At 42.7% G+C, this 26,072-nt stretch overlaps 2 protein-coding genes across 3 annotated transcripts in view; one reads left to right on the top strand and one right to left on the bottom strand.

The window, feature by feature from the left end:
- Nucleotides 1-26,072, bottom strand: part of LOC143207386 (14 kDa phosphohistidine phosphatase) — a 73,822-nt gene that overhangs the window by 2,387 nt on the left and 45,363 nt on the right. The window lies entirely within an intron of this gene.
- The window catches only part of LOC143207330 (phosrestin-2), a 53,180-nt gene continuing 42,838 nt past the window's right edge, over nt 15,731-26,072 (top strand). For both annotated transcript variants that reach the window (XM_076420692.1, XM_076420683.1), the window contains exons 1-2: nt 15,731-16,252; nt 25,076-25,276. In XM_076420692.1, coding sequence (XP_076276807.1) covers nt 25,187-25,276 — 90 coding nt within the window. In that variant the 5' untranslated portion in view covers nt 15,731-16,252; nt 25,076-25,186. The remainder of the gene's footprint in view (nt 16,253-25,075; nt 25,277-26,072) is intronic.

Genomic DNA, 26,072 nt, shown 5'->3' with positions numbered 1-26,072 from the left:
CCTAAGATATATCAAATTGTGAGATAAGTGCACCTCGCCCACCAAATCTCAAATCGGTCGCGAGCAAGCAGTCGGAGACATTTTTATATTTAATGTGAGGTTGAAATAGTTCAAATGTCATTTTCGATCGATATTTACGAAAATGTATGACGAGAAAAACGGAGTTCTCATCAAACAATTTTTACGAAATGTATACATTGGTTTAGAAATGGACTGCGGATCTGTATGCAAAATAAAAAATTGTATCCGAATTGCAATTAGAGTGAAATACAAATTTATTTTCTAATATATTTATTTCTTTCAATGTCACATATTTTTCTCACGAATGCATAAAATTCGCAGTCTATTTATATAAATCACCAGGCTAAATGTAGTCAAATTCCCCGTAATTTTTCAAACGATATGTTCTCGATTGAAGAGATTCATTTAATTCATTACGAATGTGTGGAGGACTCTCTGTACATTCAATAATCATAAAATAAATAATGGAAAACCGGTCGTGGTACGTTCAGTGTTGAAAATCCAGGGACCCTGCTGAAAAGTAAAACTGCATGATATTCCACAAACAAAACCGACCTCCTCTTTCACCGGGAAGAAATAAATTCCGCTTTTAATGGAATAAACAGAACAAACGCGGCTGGCTCAAACGAATCGCCAGGATATCGTTTTTTGGAAAACGCTGGGCGAAAAGCATTTTTGCCGTGTTTATCCGATCGATTAGTTCGAGCGATACCTCCTGTTTCGCCGAAGATAAAAATACCCGAAGTTACCATACAATTAATTAGAGCAAGTTGCAGGCATCTTGCGAAACAGCTCGCTTGGAAATTCTCGCGCGAAATACGCGTGGTCGTTACTCGAAACTTCGGCGCATCCAATCTGCTCGAACTTTTTCTTCGATACGCCTGATACGTTCAGAGTAGAGATCCCCGTTTCACGTGTATGTAAATACACGTGGTACGTGAATCGTGTAGTGCGAATTTAAGGATCCGTGTAGCACGGGTCCGTGTTACACGGGGCTGCGAACACGGATCCGTGTACACGGATCCGTATATTACACGGATCCGTATATTACACGGATCCGTATTCACGGATCCGTTCGTCGGCACGTTCGAGTCCGACAACTGAGGCGTTATTGTTTTTAGATCGAATTCTTTTCTACTGTTGACGTTAGAAGTAAGACAATAATAAAGTTGCGGTAAATTGTTCGACGTTAAATGACCGTATATTAAAATGCATATGTAAAATAAAAAATACAAACATTTGTGAAATTAAAATACACGGGTACCTTGCCCCCCCCCCCTCTAATTTTTGGCCTCTGCCGTAGGGCAGCGCCAAGTCCAGAAATGGAAATTTAGTGTTCACGGAAAGAGGAAGATTGAAGCTTCAAAATGTGTTTAAATTCAATTCTGTACGATTGTATTTTTACAAAATTACCACAGGTTAAATACTGACAAGTTTTCCAGGCGCCAAGGCCGCCACAGTTCCCCACAAACTTCGGACGTAGATACGTTCCTGACGAAACTAGCGCATGCGCGAAAAAAGCGCCTTACGTACCATCACTGCCTGGAGTCTTTTTGTCCGGAGCAGATTATTTCAGTACATTCCTGCCAATATAACTGCCTGAGGGCTCTGCTACCTCATCATCCTAATATAGATACGTCACTGTTTTGGCCGCGCATGTGCGAGAAAAGATGCACCATATCGGAACACTGATCTGGCCCACTGCGATACGTCCAGAGCGGTCAGATGAGGAGAGGGAGCACGAATTGAGGGGGAATATAGTTTCCCTCTCTCCTCCACGGCAGAGACGAGACGCGTCACGTGACCGGCCCGTGGAAGCGTGGGAAATGCCGTGGTAGAAGGAGAAGATAGAGTGGGAGGACAAGTCTTAATCTGGCGATTCTGGCCCAGACAGCCTCAAAGTTTGTCAGAGCCAGGTGTTGACACCTGAAATTCGACGGATCCGTGATGCCTTTGCGAGCAAAGCAGATACTCTTAACCTTTAGGCGAGCCCTGTGACACCGGAACGCAACAGTACCTTCAAAGGGTTCGAATGCCTGCCAGGATCGATTTAACGGACGCATGGATCTCTCTTATTCTCTTTCGACCTCTATGTGCGTCGTGTCGTGAAAAAATTGTTTCGCTCCTCGTTTGTTCCCGTAACGGGAACATTGGGAACTCTGTGCAGCCGTTTCAAAGTCGTGTGCAAAGCAGCTGGGTCCAGTCATCGATTCCCGGCGCGTCACTTCCGGCAGAAGTCGAGGCTTTCTTCGGAAGTTGGCGACGCGACGTTTGTTCGCGAGCTCGACGCTCCGGGACACGCAGACATCTCATTATCGGCTGTTCACGGACGATCGCGAACCTCCGCGACTCTGAATAAACTCGGCCGCGAATGCGATTGTCAAACTTCCCGAGAATACTTGTGCACGTATGTACCAAATCAACGGGAATACTTGTGCGAGTGCCAAATCTCGCGAGGTACGCTCGGCATGCGCCTCGAACAGGTCTACGTGACTTCTTTGCCGTTCCCGCGGATTAAAATGTTAGCACCAGCGTCCCCGAATTGGTCAGCGTCCTGATTTATTACCCTGATTTACGTCCGCGAAATAAAAATTGTTTGCATCAATTGCGAGAAGCGGAAGACGTTGAAATTGATTCTTCGTAAATATAATCCGCCACATATATAAAATCAATAATAATTACCATAACTTCGTCGAAGAAAATCGCACGATACTCTATCTGAACTCATTTCGAAGAGTGAAGCCTCCACCTTAATGCGGCGTGATTGAATTTTCCCGACGCAGTCACGTTAAAGCGAGAAAAATTGTTTAAACTCCCTCGAGCCGGTTGACCCGGTAAAATTGTTTCGAGGAAGTCTTCCCCTCCGTGTTTCCACGTAAAGGGTCCCTTGAAAATAATTCAATTCGAGGACACGGAGGTAGAAGTTTTGTCCTTTTGAATAAGTTAGGGTGCGATTTTTTCTACGAAGTTGTAATGGTTTTATCGGGGATTTTCGGCGAGAGTTTAGCGTTCTTTCGGTGTTACGGTTGAAAACACAATGGCGGTGTGTCTCGAGCGAACTAGGAAGGCCGACGATGATTGCCAGAATTTCTCCTGGTAATATTTCACACAGTAATCGAACGCTTGCCAGGTCCCTCGGTGAAGGATCGTCGAAAAGGGTCTGCAAAATGGCCGAAAGTTCCAGCAACGTGACCGGGGTCGTACGGCGAATTTCTGCGAACTCTTTTCTGCAGGGAACACGGAATGAAAGTTCTTTTTACGAGCCGCGATTCCTTAAGCAAGAAGGACTGCAGCGAAATAAAGAATGTGGAGAGCAAACGAACTTCGCGAAACGTTCATAGAGTTAAGCTGCAACTTTAATTCGAGGAATATCGAGGGGAAAGGGAAGAGAGATTACACAAATGACTGTACCGACAAGATTTTACTAAAGCATCCCCAAAGGAGGGAACACGTGATCTATTGTTAGACGCCTTTGTGCGACCGAGTAGGATCTTGGTCCGCAGTCGTCCGCATCCTTGACGTATCTGTGTTAAACCAGGGCCGTTCGAGGCTCTTCGTGAAACGTTGTCGCTCGATTAACCGATTTGAATGTCTTCTTCTCCCAGGAGCAGGCGGAAAGATAGAGATCCGGTGTATAACACTTTTAGGCCCTTGGATCGGGTGCGCGCACTATTGTTTAATCAATTTTTCCAGCTGGTTAATCCCCTTCAAATTCGCTAGTTTTTCAATCATTTTTATTTGGACAATCCTATTATTATTAACCCCTTGCCCTACAAAATCGTGTCAGATTCGTGATGAAGATCCCGAACAGAGTCTAATAAATTCATCTCCTTTAAACCGAGATGAAATTCTAGTTTGGTTTCGTTAATGTATAGTTATCGGAGAACATGTGCGCATACAATAGATATAAATTTTCTCCTTTTTCTGAAAATTACGAGAGAACTGCAAAGAAAGTTCTAATCACTGAAACCGTAAAATAAATCGTAGGGCAAGGGGTTAAAATTTATGCAAATTTTTACTGTATTAATTTAATCACACCCCTTCTAAATTTTCACAAATAACCATTTCGGTTGAATTATTTTCACTACGACTATTCCAGTATCTTTATAATTCTTACTAGTATGTACTAAATTTTCCTTTACTGAAATTTTTTACTACAATAATTTAATCAAACCCCCTCTAAATTTTCATTAATTGCTAAATTTCGGTTGAATAATCTTTACTTAGACTATTCCTTTATCCAACGTTCTACTTATTCTCCGCAAACACACCTACCCCCGTCTGCCCCATATTGTGGATTTCAACCCACCACAGCATTTCCACCACAGCAACGTTCGTCGATGCGACTGTCGCAGTTGAAAAATTTACGGATACCACGAGAACACAAAGAAGAGTATCGCGAATGCAACGGCGAGTCACAAACGCAATAAGAATCCTGTTCTCGGCGACGACGGCGAATTACGAACGGTTCCAGCCAAGGTTATTAGAGGACGGATCCTTCTCTCGGTTTCTTTCCCAGCATTGCCGGGAGCGTCTTGTCTACTCGCAAATTTATTTCGCAGCGGAGAAAACGTTGGATATTTCGAAATTATCCGTAACAAGGTTTCAAGGAAAATAACTCGTCCTCTACCGGTTGGTTCTGTTCCGGTAATTGAACGATTGCGCAAGCACCGAGCGCTACAAAAGAATTGAACGCTCCACGATTTCTATTCGATTCGGTCACGTATACGGTCCCTGCTTCGGGAATGACTCGGGACACGCGATTCAACCACTTCGAACAATTACACGGATTCTCGTTTCGCGATTAGGCACTTTGGACGAGATGGAAGCGTCCACTCTGGCACCATTGTGCTCTGTGTCTGACCTGTACGGCACTCTCTCCGTATAACTGTGAAAAATATCTCTACCGTAACTGTTAAAACGGATCCCTCTTTGAACCAGTGACCAAACCAGCGAGGTGTCGAATGCAAGCGAAGCAAAATTGCAACTATCCTAATTTTTCTTTCTTTCCTTTTCTATGAAACTTTTACCATCGTATTCGTCTCGTTTTTCTGATTGAAATGACACCTAACACGGTATAATTACGATCTTAATTACTCGTGTCACAAGCGATTGAATTTCGCACTTCACATTTACGGTAGAGACACGATATTGGTAAGTGTGAAGGCCGAAACATAATAATATCGTGGTAAATGTTTCATTGTCAGTGAAGTCAGTGTCGTCAGTGTCAGAGAAGTTCACGAATCTTCCTGTACATTCCCGAATATCGCGGTTAGACTTTTCCCGATAACGCGTACGATCCGGATAAAAGGGGATCAGGGGAATCTGCCCTCCGTTATCGTTGTCGAAAATAATTAAGGGATGCTCGGTGGCGAGAACACACAGTAAGATAGACGGAGAGGGGAATGAGAGGGTATCTTCTCGCAAAGATGTTCGCGTGTCCCAGCTGCTCGGTCCGACAAATTGCCCGCGGCCAGCTACGTAATCGCGGCACACAGGGAACGATCAAACATCGCGAGCCGCGATCGATGAATTGTGGGGTGGCACAGGTGTTCCGGGGTGCCCCGGAGAATTGGCCCGATAATTGCTTCCGCGAGTCAAAGTTCGCCGTGGCACGACACCCGGTGTGATCTTCGGCTGCAAATTTCACTGTGACACCGCCCGACATTATCGATCTATTTGCGATACGAGCGCTAGTCATCTGAAATTCATCACGCAGGGTGTAGACCTCGTCTCTAAGGGTGGATTTATAGTGGAGCAGCGAGGTGAGCTGTGCGGTGAAAAAAAAAGAAAAACAAAGAAAATACATATGTACTTTTTCATTAGTATGTGTCGAAATGTTGTCACGAATGTTGGTTTCTTTTCACCGCGCCGCACAGTGGTCGGAAATCGCCAAAACGTGCCCAAAATAGGAAAGAGTACTCCAATTTAGTTCAAAATTGATACTCATAGGTTTTTAGGATCGCTGATTGTAAATCTGATGTCAAAATTACAAAAAACTTCAAATCGTTCCGCTATACACTAACAGCAGAATAATCTAAGAGATAGAATCTATTACAGGCATGGCCAGAAGTAGCACGCGTGATAGGGATTCTCAAGGAATACCCGTGGAATACCCCCACTTCTCCCGGCCGCGCGTCTCGCTCCCCGTGGCGGCCATAGTGCTCGCAGCAACTACGGCCGCCAAGAGGATTGAATACGGACATTTGTAATACGGACATGCACTTCGCATTACAAAAATAGTTATAATAACTAAAGTGGCACCTAGGGGTGTCCGATCTTTGTTGATTCTGCTAGGTGATATTATAATCTAAAAGTGTGTACAAGTCCCATGCTCACAATCCCTCAAAATCGTAACTATTTCCCTAGTTTTCTGAAATTTTTGTATGAAATTTTTATACATCCCGTATAATAGATTATCCATAATTATTTGCACCTTATACAATACATAAGTATGATTTAATTACCTCCAGGGGTACCCTCCATATTATAGAATGAAAATTAGCACAATATAATGTAAATGTAGCGAGTTATGCACACTTTGCTGACGCGATAATTCGCAGTACGTAGCTGCGCTCTCAAAGAATGTCATTTTCATACTGAATTTCTCGGTTTGGTAGAAGGGCCAGACACTTTTTTCAATAACCATAAAATAGCCCAAACATAAGTACAACCAACCCAAGGATCCAAAACTCACGATTTGAAAATTCATTTTTTCGATTTTTGGGCACGTTTTCGAGCAAATCGACCACTGTGCGCCGCGCCGCTATCATCGATGCTCGCAGCTCCACTATAAATCCACCCTAAGCCGTTGCCCTACGATTTATTTTACGGTTTCAGTGATTAGAACTTTTTTGTAGATCATAATTTCCTAAAGAGGGAGACAATTTATATCTATTGTGTATGCCTATACGTTTTCCAATTTTAATTCGGTTTGAAGGAAATTATTAACACATATTTTTATCAGAATCTTCATCACGAGTCAGACACGATATCTGTTTGTTTCTCAACATGTTCGTGATATTGTGAGCGAGGGTTAACAAAGTGCTTGTACTACACTTTGAGGCGCAAAGAATAGTATAGTTTTCAATCGGCACGCGGAAACAATCTCCGAATCGAACGGGAACGAGGGAGGAGCGCAGATTGGCGGGCCAATAATATCGATCGATCGTGTTCCGGTTACTGGAGCGAATCTTGCGAAGACCATTACGTTAGCAGTCCCTTTTTCATGGCACGAAATCCACCCCGTATAATCCTTTCAAAAGAATCTAACCAATCGATTCCTCCCTCTCGAAGGCCTCGTGGACTCGCGAGTATTCCGCGAGTAGCCTTCCAGAGCTGGTGAACGGTTCAAGGTTTACGGACAATTTCGCCGTCCACGAGATTACTTTTTACAGCCACGCGAACCCTTATCGGTCCGATCTGCTTTTCTGTCCATTTCTTCGCCGATAGCATCCGCGCGATCTGCCACCCTCTATTGGAGATCTAACTATCGATTATCGATGTCTTATTGATACGTTATGTCGATAATATTGAACAGAGAAAAACTGCATCTTAATTCCGATACCAAATTTCTCTTCCTAGAATATTTTCATTTCATTCGTACGGAACTTAAATATTTTAACTCGAAAGTTAAACATTCCTACCGACCTAGAATAATATACACTTAAATGTTTTTTTTTTTATTGAGCCACTGAAACCTATTATAGGTTTATTTCAGCTGTAACAATTATACAGTAGGCTTACAGTTAGCGTACAATGACAGATTTAATAATCGCTAGAGATGTAGATTGCAGTCGTTTAAAAAGTGGAAGATATATTCGCAGGCTTTAACATTAAGTTTAGCAAAGAAAATGTCCGCTTTTAATGGCAGAAAAAACTTAATTTTGCGAAACTTATTTACTAATTCTTTGGGAATTATAAAGACGACACTGCCATAGAACATGATCTAAGTCCTCGGAGCTATAATTACACTTACAACTGGGATCACTAACAATGTTTACTCGATACAGAGAGGCAGCGAGATTATAATGATTGGCCCTGATACGGTTTACTGTGGATATAAAACGCCTTTTAATGTAGTCATCAAAATTTTGAGCAAACCAGGGAGTTTGATTTGGGTTGTAGAATTTTTGGAAATAATGTATACCCTTGATGGTGCCTTGCTCAGTAATTGAGGATCGAGTGTTGAGAGAGAGAGAGAGAGAGAGAGAGAGAGAGAGAGAGAGAGAGAATGCCTATTAGTCTGAGGTGTCCGCTGAAATGTCCGCTGTGTTAAAAGATGTGGGAGCTTTTGCAAAGGAATTCGCATCTTCATTTCTATACACTCCTATGTGTGAAGGGATCCAGAAAAATTTTATGGAATGTTAGTTGTCCTGACGGAATTTCACATACTTTTTTTTAATTTCGAGGATGAAAGGATTTGTTCTGATTTTGAAGCTAATGGAATTTAGACTAAGCAAGGCACTCAAAGAATCAGTAAAAATAGCAAAAGAGCGATTTCTATGCTGAAGTGTAATGTCCATAGCGTCGCACAGGGCCAAGCATTCCGCTGTAAAGATCGACGCGCTTCTATCGATACTTTTTTTAAAACGAATGTTTAAGTCGTAGCAAATACAAGAACAACCAGAACATAATCAGGATTTATATTAGGATTACTATTAGGATTTTTTTTATTTGAGGGTTAGGATCAACTGGATCTCCAAGCTCTGAACCCAGAGTTGTGTTATTGGGATGGATGTTACCAATGTATTGAAAAATCATGGCAATATAAATTGTAATTATTATTAGAGATAATATTATCTTTTAGCTCAGGAAGACAATCAATGCATATGTCAAGAATTTTGTTTTTGAATCTAGAGTTTTTCCTTTTGGATAGATGAAAGTATTTAGTGACAGTATTAAAAATTTTTGGAACGTTTGTTTGAAACAATTTTAGCAAGGTATCGTTCGCATAGAAAAATTGACCTGTCTGATAGCAGCATCATCTTGGATTCTGCTATCATTACATTGAGAGGAGTGCTTCTACGATAGCAAAGTGCAATTCTAACAGCTGAATACACTCAAATGTGTAGTAATTGATTAGATTTAATAATGTGAGCAATATTTTGAATAATGGTACAGCAGCTTTTTGTTCAGTTTTGGAGTGCAAAGGGTTACATACAAATCATTCGCCGATGCCACCCTAATTGAAACCAGTCCCAAAGATACAACGCATCGACAGGAGACAGAAGAACAAGTTCCAAGAAATAGAATTTCCTCGGCAGATTCAATGACACGAGAAACGAAAAATCTATACACACGATCCCCCTACAGCCCCTCGGTTCCTAAAATAAAATCACCCCGGTACAGGTTGAACCTTCCACTCTCCCTGCCTCTTTCTCCCTTTGATAATCACCGGGGAGAAGAAGAGCGAACGTCGATTTCGGAGAAGAAAGCCGCAACTCGGCCAGCTTCCCTCAGAAAGGGCTGGCGTTTCGTGGATTCTTTTTCCATTAACCGCGACCAATCGTATCGTTCTATTTCCGCGGCACCGTTCCCTTTGCTAATTAGAAATGGATCCTGCAGAACGTCGATGTGCTCATCGAACCGCAGTCGTGTCTTAATTTCCGGAACCGTAGGTCGCGCAGACAGCTCGCGCCTCAAGGACACTTCTGGCTTTGTAATCGAACGATACGATACACCGAACTCGTCGCGGGGTAATGAACTTGAGGACAATGATTATGCCGCCCTAATTAACATCCCCCTCCCCCTAACTTAGGCCCCCGTCGATAATTGGCGCACGCGTCCCGAGACCAAAGTCGGCCGAGGCGCAGCGTGAGCCGATCGCCTTTGCTTGTCGTCGGTGGAAATCCTTTTAACCTTACCGTGGAACTTCGTTTATGCGAATTGGATGAGAAGGAAAGAACAATGAAACGTAGAAGTTGTAGTTGGTTTAAAATAGTTGGACAAGATCTGGTCATAGTGTAAGAGGATCATTTCGTACCGTGAGATTCGAACGTTCTGACATTTTTACGAAACGAAGAAAATGATGGAGGCTATATATAATTGATTAACAGACTGTGTGAAAATTTTTTCACTGATTACAAAACGTGCGAGAGAAAATTTGTTTCCTGTCTTGATAATTTCAATCTCTTAACGATAACATGCCTACATTATCCTTCTAATGCTGCTATTGTTCTATGCTTTCTGTGCACTCATTTTAAAGATTTTATAAATAATAAACAATCCTGTCCACTGATTCTACAAATTTTCAGTAATTTTGCAGAGGGCTCAGACTGGAAATTTAAAGGGTTAAACATCATACTCGGGGAATATGGAATCACGTTTCGAGGAAAGTGCGCCGCATGCATACGTTTCCGAACTGTTCGCCGATCCTCCTGGGATTTTATTCCGCGATACGGTCTTTGTTTCTCCGGTCGTTTGTTTACGTGGCAATCTATGACAATTGGAAGACTATTGGCACGCATTGTTTCGGCCGGCTTTAAATCGGCATCGTAAACCCTCTCGAGCGAGTCTGTCGAAGGAATCACGGTCGTAAAATGCTCGTTGCTCGTATCAAATTCGCGAGGAACAAAAATTGAGGCCTTGGCCGATTCACCAGCATCAAATAAATAAATTGAGTATTGAGTTCCGCGAGGTCATTATGAACGTGCAGCTGCGATCTTCCAATCTGTGGTAGAGAGTTCAATCACCAACACACTCTTCAATATTTATAGTCCTCGCTTAATCCACGTAATTAGTAAACTGCGGATTTTATGATGAAAATGTATGCAGCAAATGGAAATCAGGAAAAACATTCAAGCCGTTCAGGAATATTTGCAACCGATACAAACCATTAAAAAATGAAATAAATATTCGATTATGAATTCACAGTTTAATAACCAGTTTCAATTTTTGTTACTTTAACACTAATTGTATAAATTTCCAAGAAGAACAACAAAATCTGCAAGTGTACATACAAGTACACGTATGTAATCTTGCAGGGAGAACTTCCTGTAGTCGAAGATGAAAATCCGCGGAAACCGGAAGCAGACTCGGGCCGGGACTCTCCGGCCTAGCAGCCGGAAGCCGCTTTCTGCCTTGTACCTTTACCGTGTTTTGCACTTAGCGATTTACCCGGCCGTGCTTTTAGTACCCACTGAGAGGGACCAAGAGATACCCCATCGATTTCTGGCAGTTTCGAACTCGCACGTGTTATCGCCGATGTGTTGCCGATGCCTCGTGTAACGTCAACCAACACCGCGGCGGCTCTTATTTTAGTAATGGCCCGAGCGGCTGCGTTTAGCATCGTTCGAGCCTTCCCTGATCGAATTACAGGCCGATCGCGTGGGACGCTTATCCATGCAACGAGCGGTCGCGTTAGAAGAGCATAATCCATCAACCACCGACACCTGGACCGCTATACGCCTATTGTCTATTTTTCCATTTCACTTGTCAAGTTTGAACACAAAAATAAGGGTTAAAGTTGCGATTTTATCATCTCAGGCAATCGATCATTTCCGTTTTAGGAGTTCAGAATGCCGAGGTGATCATTTTTCTAAGACAACGCGTGTCAATCAGCTTTTCCTTCTCGCGCTAGACTAATCTAAATTTAAATCTTGCGGCTCGAAGGAACACGAGCGAGGAGACACGATAAGCCCAACGATATCCTGAATTTTCGCCAGACGAGCGTGCGAGCTTGAAAGGAGACTGAAAAGAAACGGAGAGATCGACTTTTTTGACCGTCTAGACGGCCAGGTCGCCTTAAGCTGGCTCAGTTTCTCGTGTCAAGCGAGCGAGAGTAGCAGGAGGAGCCACAGGGCGGAACGGGATGGGCGGGGCGTCATACGAGAGAGGTCGATGGTGGGGAGAGGTATACGGAAGCACGCATGAGACCCGCTAGCGTCCACATGACTATGAGTCATGGAGGAGGGATTTAGCTGGTCGTCGCTCTCGGCGGTGGCCCTGCAACCGCCCAATTCGCTCCGACGAGCTACAGCCGACGATGTAACAACTTTCGAGCGGTAGAATTTAATGGAAACAGCTGGAAATCGAATGAAATGTCAGGAGAGCGCGCCTGTACGGAGTAATTTGTGTTGCTGTTTCCTCCTTGGCATCCACAGAGATCGAATCATTGCCAATTTACTTAAGCAAACGTTCGGTGAAACATCCACGAGCTGGTCGGACATTATCACGGTAGAGGAAACAGACGAACCGAGGCTGCAACTCGTCGATAATCAACTGACGGAGCGGCGTGTGAATTGACGCGTGCCTCTCCTTCGAGGAGAGAACACGACCCAGTCGATCGATGCTTGTCGATCGAACGAGATCCTCTAGAGGACGAGCGTCTTATCGCGGCGCGACAATGCTCCACGACTGACAAGCTCTATCCCGCGTCGTCGCCGAAGGCATTACCATAATTCTGGGTATTCGAGAGAGATTATTGCTCGAGGCGTTCCGTTAGAACTCCTCGTTAGATCTCTCGCCCTTTCTCTGGCCTTCCGTCTCTTCGTAACAGCATGCAGTTTCGAAATTTCTCGACGGCTAAGCGCGTGTCCATTATGCGAGGACCTTTGATCGTTCTCGTTCTGCTCCACGATAGCTACTCGATGAATTATGCATACCGTCGCGACCGATCGAGCTTCTCGACTTCGGAACAGAGAGGAACCGAGCGGAATGAAACGAAGCTGCGGCACAGGCCGGTTTGAAAAGATCCTCGAGCATCGTTTGTAGATCGTTCGACGGGACACCCGATTGCTCGGCCGAGTGGCGAGAACGCCTAGCCTAGTCGTGCCGCGCCGCCAGCATCGATTTAATTATGCGCCGAGCGGCAAACGAAATTTCCCCGTGATTGAATTACGGTGTCGCGTTGTTGCTTTGAAAAGCTGTCGCGTTTTACCGCCGCCCTTCCACCCGGCCGTGTACACCGGAAGGAAAGCCGCGAGATCTCAGTTAGCTGCAGCGCGCTGTGGAAACGCGCCTTGCATAGTTGCTGGAGAAACGATTAACGGACTGTGGGAAGGAAGAACTTGGTACGAAATTGTGTTGTCGGTCCTAACTGTGGCTATTCTACTTATTGTATTATATATATTGAAACTTCTCCCACAAACTTCTCCCTGGAATCTCGCGATGTTGTCGGAGGTTCCTACAAGTTCCACACATTTCAATATCGAGCTTTCGTAAAAGTTTCCAAGGTCCATCCAACACAGCGATCGCTGCAAAATTAATTGACAAGCCCAAGTTCAAGAACCAGTCTCCAACGGAACGAACAAAACTTTCATCTCCCGAGTTCATCAATATTTCCGCAACATCTCCGCGCGAGACATTCGCTCCCCGGATCAATTTTTCAAACACGACGGAGGCTGAAGAACCGAACCGCGAGGTCGGAGCTCCAAGGTCCGCTTAGAAAATTGTTCGAATTTCTGGAGACAGGCTTTCAAGAGATCGAGGTTGCGCTTATGGGAGCAGAACCCCAGCGAGCCGAGAGTATTGCGCGACTATCCTTTTCCCAGCCAGCTGGGATCCTTCTCTTCTCACCCCGTGGATAATTATCGACTCGACGAATATAACGAAATAACGGGGACCGGTGTTTAGGCACGGCCTCGAATTTTCCTCGATTTTTACTGGATCCCTCGCAGGCTGATCCCTCGAATCATCCCGGATCACAAACTCGGTCATTGAACGCGCTCAACGCGAAAAATTTCAAGCGTGAAACTTAAAAAGGCGTTGCAACGCAGATGGGGAGCCAGCGATATCGAAATAACACCGCTTTGATCGATAACGATTCTTCGAGTTTCATGCACAATCGTCCACAAAGATGCTTTCAGTGAAAATTATTTTCCAGAACTGCTCCAGATGTTCGAGTCGTTTGAACGCGTATGCTGATACGTGCATCACGGTTCTCTGGAGTACTACAGTTTAATTTCAAGTGGGTGAGATTCGACTAAAATCGCGACGAAATTCTGAAAATTTCGAGTGGCCCAGTTACTTTCACCAGGGGGAATCTAAATGGTTACGTTCATGCATCAAAGCATCCTGCAAGTAGTATCGTTTTTGCTAACTTTAAGTGCAGCGTAATATTGGATAATTGCTAAAGTTTTCGTTCAATTTGAATATAGCGGTAAGAGTGTGTAGACTGTGGCAGGATACATTCAGAAATACAGCTCTCTAGTTTTGGAAAATTATCCTCGAGCACAAAATTAGAGAAACCATAGCTAAACGTACCAATTGTGTATTTAGAACTCGGTAGTTCTAATGATAAGAGGACATTCTGGTTTTTGAATTTTGTGGAATTTTTTCAGAATAGCTACACTCCTCAAAAGAATTAAGGGATCACCTCTGCGAACCCGAAAAATTGCTACTAGTTTACATGATCATAACTCCGGCCAAAATTGCTGTATCGATATCGTTAAACAATCGTTTGAAAGCGTGAAACCTTTAGTTTCGGATGCTCTGTTCCAAATTGTTGCCATTTTTTACTAAGTTATAGCGAAATAAAGACAACATTGACGGTTAACAAAAATTTTGTGCAACTTTGTAACATTACACGGGGAGAAACAAATTTTTTTGATAAATCGCGTTAATATCATTTGGAAGGGTTATCTTTCCTGTGTAAAATGTATGGTTGTTGACTACTGTGCGATTTTTTTTTATTCGAGTTATTCAACATTGACGTAAATATTGGCTTGTGTGAGCTGTTATTCATAAACGAGGTGGTAACGCACGTTATTAAAGTTTTTAACTAAGTAGTCAGTGTCACACACACACACACACACAAAAGAGGCATACATCCGGCCGAGGAGCCTCCACGCGGTATGTGTCTTGGGCAATGCCAACGCCGCCGGTAGTGTATTCAGAGATGTAAGGCAGCCGCTGTACGTGTCGCGGTAATTTCTGCGAATCACTAACTTCAAACACAGCTGCCATAGGTAAAAAATTGTCGCAGCGAATTCATGGGGTGCTCAATCGAATCGGCAGAATCTCTGCTTCAATCTGAATTTCGGATCATGGTCTTGCGATCATTTCTTGCCGAGATACAGCGAGTTAAAGGAATAATGGAAATTGTGCATATTTTAAGCATATCTTCAGAAACACCTGGTATATCGAAATGTTAATGAAACTGAAAAAACAAACGAAGTGCCTTGAAGAGAAAGAAACGCTCTTTCTATTGCTTTTTTGCACAAGATTCTACGATAATTTTTCGCTTTCTGGAGCCAGTTAAAGTTAGAAAGCCAATATTTACTTCAATGTCGAATAACTCGAATAAAAAAAATCGCACAATAATCAACAACCACACATTTTACACAGGAAAGATAGCCCTTCGAAATAATATTAACGCGATTTATAAAAAAAAATTGTTTCTCCCCGTGTGGTGTTACAAAGTTGCACAAAATTTTTGTTAACCGTCAATGTTGTCTTTATCTCGCTATAACTTAGTAAAAAACCAACATGGCAACAATTTGATACAGGGCATCCGAAACTAGAGGTTTCACGCTTTCAAACCATTGTTTAACGATGTCGATACAGCAATTTTGGCCGGAGTTATGGTCATGTAAACTAGTAGCAATTTTTCGGGTTCGCAGAGGTGACCCCTTAATTCTTTTGAGGATTGAATTACACCTCTTGCATTGAGATTTGGGAAGAAAGAAGCGTTCCTCTAGCAGGTACGAGTCACGAGATTGTCGCGAGGACAACAGAGGTTCGCAGGAGGCGTCGCGACGCCTGCGTCGGACGACTCAGTAGTCGGCGAGCCGTGTTGGACGACGGACGTCGGTCGTATCGTCGAGCCTCACCACTTGTTCGCGAGCTGCGATCGCCGAACCGCGTTCCTTCTCAAACGAGATCGGCGAGAAACTAGTTCAAGAATAGTTCCGAACGTGTTCGGTGAGAATCCGAGCGACGGTGTGAATTTTACCGCGGATTTCTTCGGGCCAGACCGGATCGGGTCGGGTCGGGCCGCGTCCTCGAGCGGCTACCTTGAATTCAGACGAAGGATCAATTTGCAGAGCTGCAGGATCTCTCGAGGGAATCGAGTCAAGGTCGTGGTCCTTCGGATCGTTTCGAGAGGGGGGGGGGAGACAGAAAGAGCAGGAGAGAGGGGAAGAGAACAACGAACCCTCGGAAAGTTTGAAAACTGTGCGGCGCGCCGGGATAGTGATCCGATAAAGCACTTTCTCCGTGACCTGGAAACAGGTCGTCGCGATCGCGGGATTACCGTGTCGACTGAGATCGGCGTGCAGACGCGTAGATCGTAAGTAGATCGAGGGGACAGTGTAAGGGACCTCGTCCTAAGCGGAATCGATTGATCGCAATCACCCCTCGGGAAGAACAGATCCCGTCTAGGGAAGAACGGCTTGGATTGAACGCTCCAGAGGAGAATGTGTGGGGATCAGGAGAAAATGATGACGCAGGGACGAAGCTACGTGCAGAAACCAGTCGAAAATGTAGAATCGGGTTTCCCTGTACAGCGATCCGTTCCCGAAATAATCGAGCTCAAAGTTCAACGCGACGGTGCTACTTGCTACTTGTTGTGCCAATGTGGTCGCGTCGGATGAACTCTCCGCGGGACGAACACGCGAGGAAATTGTATTTCCTCAGTTTTTCCTGCGGTTTTTTCTGTAGAATTGCTTTCCATCATCCGCTGGTATCTGCGTGATTCTTTAACGTTGTTTTTCACATTGGCCTAATTAATCTCGAAACGAGCTCCTCGGAGAACCTTGCGAATCGAAAGTAATAACGAGATCGGGAAACTGTGCGCGAGAAAAACAACTTTTAAGTGAATTGCGAGACGCGGAAGGTAAAGAAGAACTTCTCCCTGGAATAACTTTAATTGACTGAAAACAACGCGGAAATATTTTCCAGCTTGTATTATCCTTTGACAGTTTCGTATATCACACGTTCGTTTTTCGTCATAGATGTATAAATTCCGCAGTATAGTTGCGTTACGAATATCCACAATAGCGATACGTATGCGTATTGCAATACGTACGGATTTTATGCAATTACGGCAAAAACGAGTGGATCAAACATGAAACATTGGAAATGTTCCAAGAATTCAGAGATACTGTTGGATGAATGTTTAAAACTTGGGAGAAAAGATATTCCATGTATCTGTAGAATTTTTATTTTGTGACAATGTGGAGCTTTGTGCACAATAAGGATTTTTCGTCGCAACTGGAGTTAATTAGAAATCGATTTGCAATAATAGGATCTGTGTGTAACATGATTAAATAGAAATTGATGGAAAATGATGTAACACTGTTTTTGGGACTCCTACGTGTTTACTGCCAGCATTCCACCCACTCATTTGCACGTATACAAAGTCTGCAAATGAAGGAGAATCAAAGGCGTTAACGAAATGAAATTATTATAGGAAGCCTGTCCGTATGGTCGAAAGGAAGATTGAATCCACAAAAGCAAACTCATTAAAATTTTAAATATAATTTTGTTCTGCGAGGCGATCGAATTCAAAGGACCGTCCAACGAGCAAACGAATAGGATGCTACCTTGTCTGTTCATGGCGCACCGTATCTCCTTACGCTATGCGATCACGTTAGTTAGATCTTTTAAGGGCGTAGATTCGTTTTCAGGACTGCAAGGGTGCTGGATTCGCCTTCTCATTTCTCGATAATACTAACACAGGATTTTTCAGTAGTCACAAACGCTAGATAAAAGAAGGATCTAGAGCGCTATCTCCCTCGAAAGTCCTATTTTTTAGTTTACGAAACGTAATTTGCATTATTACGAAGCATACAACTGCGCATGTAGCTATTTTTATATTTGCAATCCTAGAAAAAGGAGAATACCCCCTTAAAATGGATCAACTCGTAAACAGAGACGTGTACGAGAAAATAGTCTACCACATTTTTGATAGATTTTCCCACGCATTCTTTCACTGCTAGCACACGGCGCGGCGTATATATGAATTTCTGAAGTTACCTTTCGTTTTGACCAATTTATCTTGATTCACTGAAACCTCCTTTGAAGAAACATTACGAATCAAAAGTAGTAGCGAAGAGAGTGTACTTCGAAAATTGAAACGAAGATTAAATCTACAAGAACAAATTCATTAAAAATATTATATTCAGCCTACTGCTGCGTTTCTCAGATAAGTTCCCAGATTTGTGTTTCTCATGTATTTATAATATTTAAAGTAACTTAAATGGTCGAAGAAATGACAAACCGACCTTCACATTTTAAATCACTAAAGCAGACTAATCTGGGCGTGGTATTTTCGTGCATCCTTTGACTAAAATGCAAGTGTTTCCGCGCAAAATCTTTCTGAAGATTTTTAACATTTTTTAAACCGTCAAAGAAATGGCAAGCCGACCTTCGCCTTTCAATTGACGAAAACAGAAATTTCTTCGCGTGAGATCTTTGTAAAGCCATTTTCTCCAGTCGTACCAGCACACGTGCTATTGAATAGGAGTCGCCCGACGCGTCTGTTCATCGCTTACCGATTCTACTTCTTACAAATGCTAAGTCCACGAACCTGACATTTCAAACTCGATTTTATTGAAAACACAGGAAAATATATGGGAAATTTTATCCAACATTTTCAAGTAAAAATTTCTTTCCACCGTGAATAATTCTAGTCGGGGGTGATAATTATTATAAAAATTGCCTAAGTCAATTGTAAGAAATCGTATAACAATGCATTTCCACCTACTTAATTTTCTCACAAACGCATAAAATTTATTTTACCAGCCTGTATCAAGTCATTCATTCATTCAGGGAAATTAGGTGATTTCGGAGTCGGATGGGGAGCCTGTACCGTGTCATAATTCTGACAACCGCGTGCCAGGGTCGCTAACTTTCGGAAGTTGGAAGGAGCAACTGTTCTCCGGTAATCTTCTCGGGGTTAATTAATGCGCCGGTAATAAACTGCGGATTAATTCGACGTCACGAGTCCCGAGAGCGACGGCGGCGGCGAGACGATTCGTCGGACAGGATTACTCTAGTCTGATTATTCAGCTCGATGAATAGCCAAGTGGAGCGGCGAAGCCTTGCGAAAGAATAATTCGCGAGACTTGGAAAGCGGTCCCCGGTTCTCGCTGTTCACAGCGAGAATTTCGCGAACGCTGGTTCTCATCAATTTTTCATGAGGATACCGCCTGTTTCCCGCTCGCTCGAGCAACCAGACGCTTCCTTCCCGAAACGCAATAGAGGTTATCGATACCGACGACGATTTGCATGCGCCGAGTTTGCACGGGTCAAACCTTACACGCGAGAACGTCACCGCCTGCGAAAGGAGGATTTCGGCTTGCGACGCTGCCAAACGCTTCGAAAATTCGTTCGCAAAAATGTCTCGCAAAGACACTTCCGTTCTAGTTGCCGGGAGAGATCGAAATTGCTCCGGGATCTCTTGGGGAACTACAGGAATGCAAAGATTTTCCGCGAAGATTGGTACTTTCCGTGGGAAGATTTATTTTTCCTTGGGGCGAAATGAATTTTTATATACAGGCAATCTATAAATAAATTGTCGATATTAACTGCGAGACACAGCACAGGAACTACAAAGACATTTATTAATTTTTCCAATAATTTTCGTGATATTATTACAATCAGATTTTTAGTCCTAGTATTTCCAGTCCTTCTTCTAGTAATTCACTCTGAAAGCAAATAGAACAGCAAGATGCTGTTAATTAAATCGCGGAATATTGACGACAAGTGCAGTCGCGTTCTTTTTCGCGCGGTGAAAAAATATGCTCGATAAGTTTAGCACCAGGCAAACAGGCACGCGGAGAGATACGTGCAATTGGTATGGAATTATCAACTCTCATTTCGCGTGAACTGATCGCACTAACAATCGACGAAGCGAAATATCCGCGTGTGTGGATCAGTAACGAGCGCATCGAAATCACGGGGATGAGATGTTGCTCGCGGATTAAGCTCGCGGTTGCATTATTCAGGCGTGGATCATTTTGCGCCGGACCCAGAGGAAACCGGTCGATCAATCGATATGATCCCGTGAAAATACGACGGCTTTCGAGGCGGATCAGCCGATGAAAATTTCCCCCCTGCCGAATTTAAAGCTCCGCCGCTTTCGACATTCTGCTAACGCGATTCGAAGCTCCAACCCTAAAAGCAGCAACATCGGTCGGAAACCCGATTTGGTATTTTGCAATGGTTGAATCAACGTCAACTTTCTCAGAAAAGTTGCGCAAGATCGAGATATGTGTTCCTCTTTGGTTCAGGACATCGCAAGACTTAATTGTCATTACGTAACATAATTATAACATTGCTGTGGCTTATATGAAACAAACTTTTACAGAATTCCTCAGTATCCAATTAGCTGTTCTGACTTGCACCCATGAAGTATTCACTCTAATCGAAATATATTCATGGAAATATTCCTCGTTATTTTTGATAAATTGCCACCATACTAACTGTTTCAAATTCGTTTTACTGCGTTCAGCGATGTGATACGTAGAAAACAAAACGATCAATTTGTTTGGAATTCCAACTCGCACCACTTTCACCAATTGATTAATCACGAGAGTCAGGAATTAATAAGGTGTACACCCAATAAATATTGAAAATGTTAGCATCTCTCCGAGCTCAATTCTCAGCAGGTTCAGCGAATCGTAGTATTGGTCTACAAAGGTCCAATCGGAGTCCGTGATCACAGTAGTTGCGCCGTGTGTAACTAATCCGACGATCGAAAAATCCTGTTGCTCCCATAATCGCGGCTTAATTGCTGGCTCTGTGCTCGTCGGACCAAAGTCCACGTCGGATAATTAACCGACCACTCGGTGTGTTTACCTGACAATCGGTTAATTAAGATTGGCTTTGTGCCCGATTACAATCGAAGCTATTCGCGTCCGCGCAAAGGACAGTCCGATAATGGCGTATAAATAGTGCGCGTGTCTCGTCGATCGGCTTACGCAACGATCCATCTGTTCCCGATGGAACCATCATCAAGATCAGCGCGTATAGATCGTTCGCCGATCTATTTCCACGAGATCGCAACATGTTCTAAATGGGATCTAGCAAGGATCTTAAAATGCAAATTTTCTGCATCAGTGTTGCTTCTAATTTAACAACATAGTGATTATCGTGTCAGTCACGTGTGGATGATAATATTTTTTAATCAAATGAATAAATTTTGTTGAAACGTTTCGACTGTGGATTTAAATGGTATAGAATACAAAACTGTGAAGGTATCAGACACTGTTTTCAACGTATGATTAAAAGCAAAAATTCGACTTTAATTTACGACTTTCACAATGAGATTAAACGAATTTTATTTTCCATAAAGATCCGCAGTGTAGTTGCTTCTGCGTGCTGCTGTTATCTGAAATTATTAAACGAACGCATCGCGAAAGAAACTTTCGGCACAGCCTAATGCGCACGTTCATAATTTCAATTTCGCTCGAACAGCTGCGGTCAGAACACAGCCAATTAATTTAGTCAAAATAACGAGCTTGAGCAGTGCTCGTTACCTCGGGTTAATATCTCGTCGGTCATAAAATCGCGCACGGCGGGACGTTTTGTTTTTGTTCACGGATTCGCCTCGTCGAGTGTTTTCAATTTGCATGTCCGTCCTATCGGCGGATTAGCGCGCGCAATATTGGATCGGAGGGGTGCCGGAACTGCAGCGAATAGGTTGCACGGACAATTAAATCGGTGAAACCACGACCGTCGATTTCCGCGGACACGCAGATTGCTGCGTCCGCCAAATCCGTCGCCGAAACACAAACATAGTTTGTTTTCAATCCGGAACATTCTGCAATCATTTTTTCTCTTGTCCACACTCCACACCGACGATCGTCCCATTCTCGCGTAATTTTCCGCAAATTGCAATGCGGATGTCTCGCGTTATTTCGAGGTACTCGGCTTCGGTGAAAACATTCCGAATCCGATCCCAAAAGTCCGGCTTCGTTAACTACCGAGTCGAACAAGCACGGCTTAAGTGATAACTGCGGATCTTTGTGCGAAATACAAATTGCGTTAATTATATAACGCAAATAATTATTAAAACGTTTAAAATTATTAAACGTTTTCACAGTTTTATATTTCTCATTGTTGTCGTAAATGAATCAAATCCGCAGTCCGATAATAAGCAGAACGGGACTGCGGATCTTTATGCAAAATAAAAATTGTCTGCGTTAATTATGAGAAATCTGTTCATTATGAAACGCGAAGTCTGAAAGATTTATTTCCACGATAATCCTTTGTTTGTTCACCAGACACAGTAGTGCATTAACGTTTTAGTTCAGGATGTCGATTCATCATTCGTGTTTGTTTCCACCTTTCCGGAACTTTTAATTTCCATTTCGATGCAACAAATATTTTTGAAGCACTCTTTCACTGCATTGTGCCGCGTTATTCATATTGATGAAGTTTTTGTTATTTCAATCTATGTACATGTTGTTTTCCGATGAAACCAATGTATTTGATCAAAAAATTCGTGAAAAATCTGATAACCTTGTAAATGTGTGATTCCTGAAATTTCGTAGTAGAAAAATGAGTAAAAACTGTGCAGTACGTGTACTTTTAAATAAGATATTCGTTAAAAACGAGGTACATTAATTTTCTTCAGAAAAATGTTCCAAAGATCGTCTTTTCATAGCATTTACTCTCTTTAAGCATTTACAAGTCGAGTGGCAAAGTGTTCCTGAATAATTCAAGATCTCTATTTAGGTGAAACCGTCACCTTCACTTTAATATGTGAAACTAACATTATTATCCTATTCCCTCCTATTTCATTTTCTGACAATTTTGAGAGCCGCGCATTTCGAGGACGGCAAATATTTCCTTCTATCAGCAATTCAACGCTGCCAACAGCACCATTAAGTGCAGTGCGCTAGAAAAATACCTCCGTGACGTGGAATCATGGCCGTGTCTACTGTAACAAGTCTCCTAGCTCTACATCGTTTAGTTCTCTTGCAATAAATCCCCGAAGATGACCTACTTGTTTCCATGAATATTCTGTCGTTTCGAGAGAGGACATGATGGAGAGTTAGCCTTGACATTTCAAGGCGTGTGAAATTGGTGAGACAATTCTGTACAATTACCATTTGTCGTCGTGAGGAGCATCGTTGATCGTTGGTAAACCCGTAACTCGGGTATCGGCAAATAATCTTGGCAAAGTATCCGCGTGGAAAGGGCACGCGAGAACGCCGCCGTTAAACGAGCCGCGTACGATCGATACTCAAACATTTGCATACGGCCAGCGACAAACTAAAGTTAGGTTCCGTACAGACTGAATGAGATTTTTCTCGTTCGTTCTCGATGCCAGTGAACCGTTCTTGCGAAGAAATACTATTATAATGTACACGATCATTATCATTCAATGGTACAATCTTCGGTTTCTATTCACATATCCAACTTTATTTTTAAATAAAATCTTATTTCAGTCGTCGCGATCGTAGTGTATTCTTTTCACACGAGCGAGAAAATAAATCTATTCATGACAACACTATGTGGTAGTAAATGAACACATTAGTCGATGACAGAGTTGGGCAGTAATTAATTACATGAATATTTAATTACATCTTCAATTACATGTGCAAAAGTGGACTATAATTACAATAAGAAAACGGTTAAATGGTCCAAAACATAAAAATTAGTAGTTCGAAAGAACAATTACACTCAAGTAATTGTTAGACTCAATTACAATTATTGTAATCGTGTTAAGTAATTGCAATTACTCCTTTCACAATTACTGTAATTGTAATTGTGGTCCGCAATTACAATTACTGGTTAAGCCAAAGGAATTTCAATTACCAATTACACAATTACATGTAATTGTAATTTTATTTATGCAATTTCAAATTACAGTAATTGGTAAGTAATTGTAATTGTAATTGAAATTACATTTTGCCCACCTCTGGTCGATGATAGAAAAATCTAAAAAAAATAGAGATGACAGTCTCGTAAATGAAGAACGTGAATGACAAAAAAATTCAATTTTTATCGCGGTAAAAATTCTTCGTATCGCCAATCTAATATCTCTAAATTTTTTGTTAAATTACTTGATTCGACTGGGCCGGTTTTTTGCGAGCGGTATCTCGCGTGTCGCACCATCGTCCGAGAACAAAGGCTCGCAGGAAAGATCACACAGCCGGGAAACGTCCCTGGAGAGCTGTCGCCGTGCGAAAATGTTACTCTTCTCGACGAGCAAGACAAGACCGTCGGGAAAAATCGACAGCTCGTCGATACCGTTGATCTTTTGTTCACCTGGATCGGCGGGAGACAAAGTGTAATGTGGAACGCATAATAACACTGTCGACTACGTCTCTAAACTCCCAGAAAATCCAAAAGTCAAAGGAAATTTCAAAGCTACTTTCAATCAGAATTTAATCAGAAACGAACACTTCAGAATACGTAATTAAATTCAATAAATTGGTGGCGTCACAGAAATTCTGAATCGTTCAATCTCACTTGAATTTTTCGCCGTTTGTTCATGAATGGGCTGTTTTCAGGATTTTCTCGGCATCAATTTTTGGAACCCGTTGCAATAAAACTACAAAATGGTCTAGAAGCGCGGCATTATGTCGGGGGCAGAGTTCAGCCATTCTAATTATTGTTAATTATCTTTACGCATTGGAATCGAAACTCCACGTTGAAGGGGAACTTCTTCTTGGAGTCTGGCTCCATTATCCGAGGCAGAAATCGCAGATCGGGGAGGACGAGGGACTCATTACTAGAATGACCCGATCACCGGGTAATAAGATCCCCGGCGAGGGTCGTTCATCCGATAATCTCGATGTCGCAAGAATGAGCCAACCCAGTCCGATAAATCCTATAGCAAACTCTCCGGACGTTCCTGGAAAAGCCTCGGACCCGTGAAATCTTTTTTCCCTTGGTCTGTCCCAGTTCTGCATAGTTACGCTTTCCGCGACACGAAATCCGCGGGAATAGCATGGAAATATACGGCGTCCACGGCAGCCATTTCGTACAGCACGCGCGCATCCGCGCAAAAAATGACTCTCGCTGCCCTAATTCTTCTCCATTCTAGAGAAACCTTTGAGAAAAGCTCGTAATTAACTCTATGATCAATCGATTCCGTTCTTCTGGGCACAATAGATGGTTGCGATTAAGATCAATGTGTTTATTCGCGGTCCAGCGGGAAGATCCAGCGGAGGATCGGTAATCGATCGAGTGAAGTCGCGATGGAAGTTGTGGGAAGTTGAAGACAAAATTCGGAAGAACAACAAGATCTTGCATCACTGGAGAGATGACCGAGGACGAGAGACACGCGGAACCGGAAGCTGCCAGGATCCCAGGGGACTCCGTGGAACGACAGGTCTCTCTCTATCCCATAACGGTACGGGAATCATTCTAATTGGATTAGACGTAAACGAGAAAAATTCTGTTATTTAGAGCTCCGCTAGGGAAGAATAATTGGACGTACGTGTAGCCGGTCGAATTCTTTTGCTGCACGTTCGCGAAATTTGTCCTTCGCTCGGACGCTTTCCGAGTAATTAAAGTTGCTCGCTTTATCAGTGTATTGGATGTGATTGATCGATCGTCCTCGGTCCCTGTTGCTTCTTTGCTAGTTTTCATTGGAAATTCGTTTCCTGGAAATTTCATGTCATCTGTGGTTTCGAGGTACTGTTTTTAATGTGATCAACGAATGATTCAACGAACAATACGTTCATTGTGCTGGTAACATATTAATCCAACAGTAACAATAGTCAGCAATTGGGCCCATTCAAATTAATAGACAATATCGAAGAGCATTATTAAAAACCACAACTTCGCTGACCACACGGATTAATTGAATGGCTTTAATCCCTCAAACAAATAGTAACAATACAATGCAACCGACCGATTAAAATTAATACACAATGTTAATGAACGCTCGAGGAACCACAAATGATCATACAAATTAATCAAATGGCTTTAATCGTTAAAGCAAATAGTCACAGTAGAATGTACTTAATCAATTGAAATAATTACACGGCGTGAAAGAGAACTTCAAAAGAGTTCAACCAATTAAAAAATCAATTAAAAAAACTTCAAAAGAGCTACAAAATAACATACCTCATACACAGGCTTTAAATTTTTAAGCGAATGCTAACTGTGGAACGCAGTTGACTAATTAAAATGTAATATCGAAT

This window comes from Lasioglossum baleicum, chromosome 1, assembly GCF_051020765.1.
Source record: "Lasioglossum baleicum chromosome 1, iyLasBale1, whole genome shotgun sequence".
Classification (NCBI taxonomy): Eukaryota; Metazoa; Arthropoda; class Insecta; order Hymenoptera; family Halictidae; genus Lasioglossum; species Lasioglossum baleicum.
Note: the sequence above shows the minus strand (reverse complement) of the source record. Positions and strands in the feature narration are given on the sequence as shown.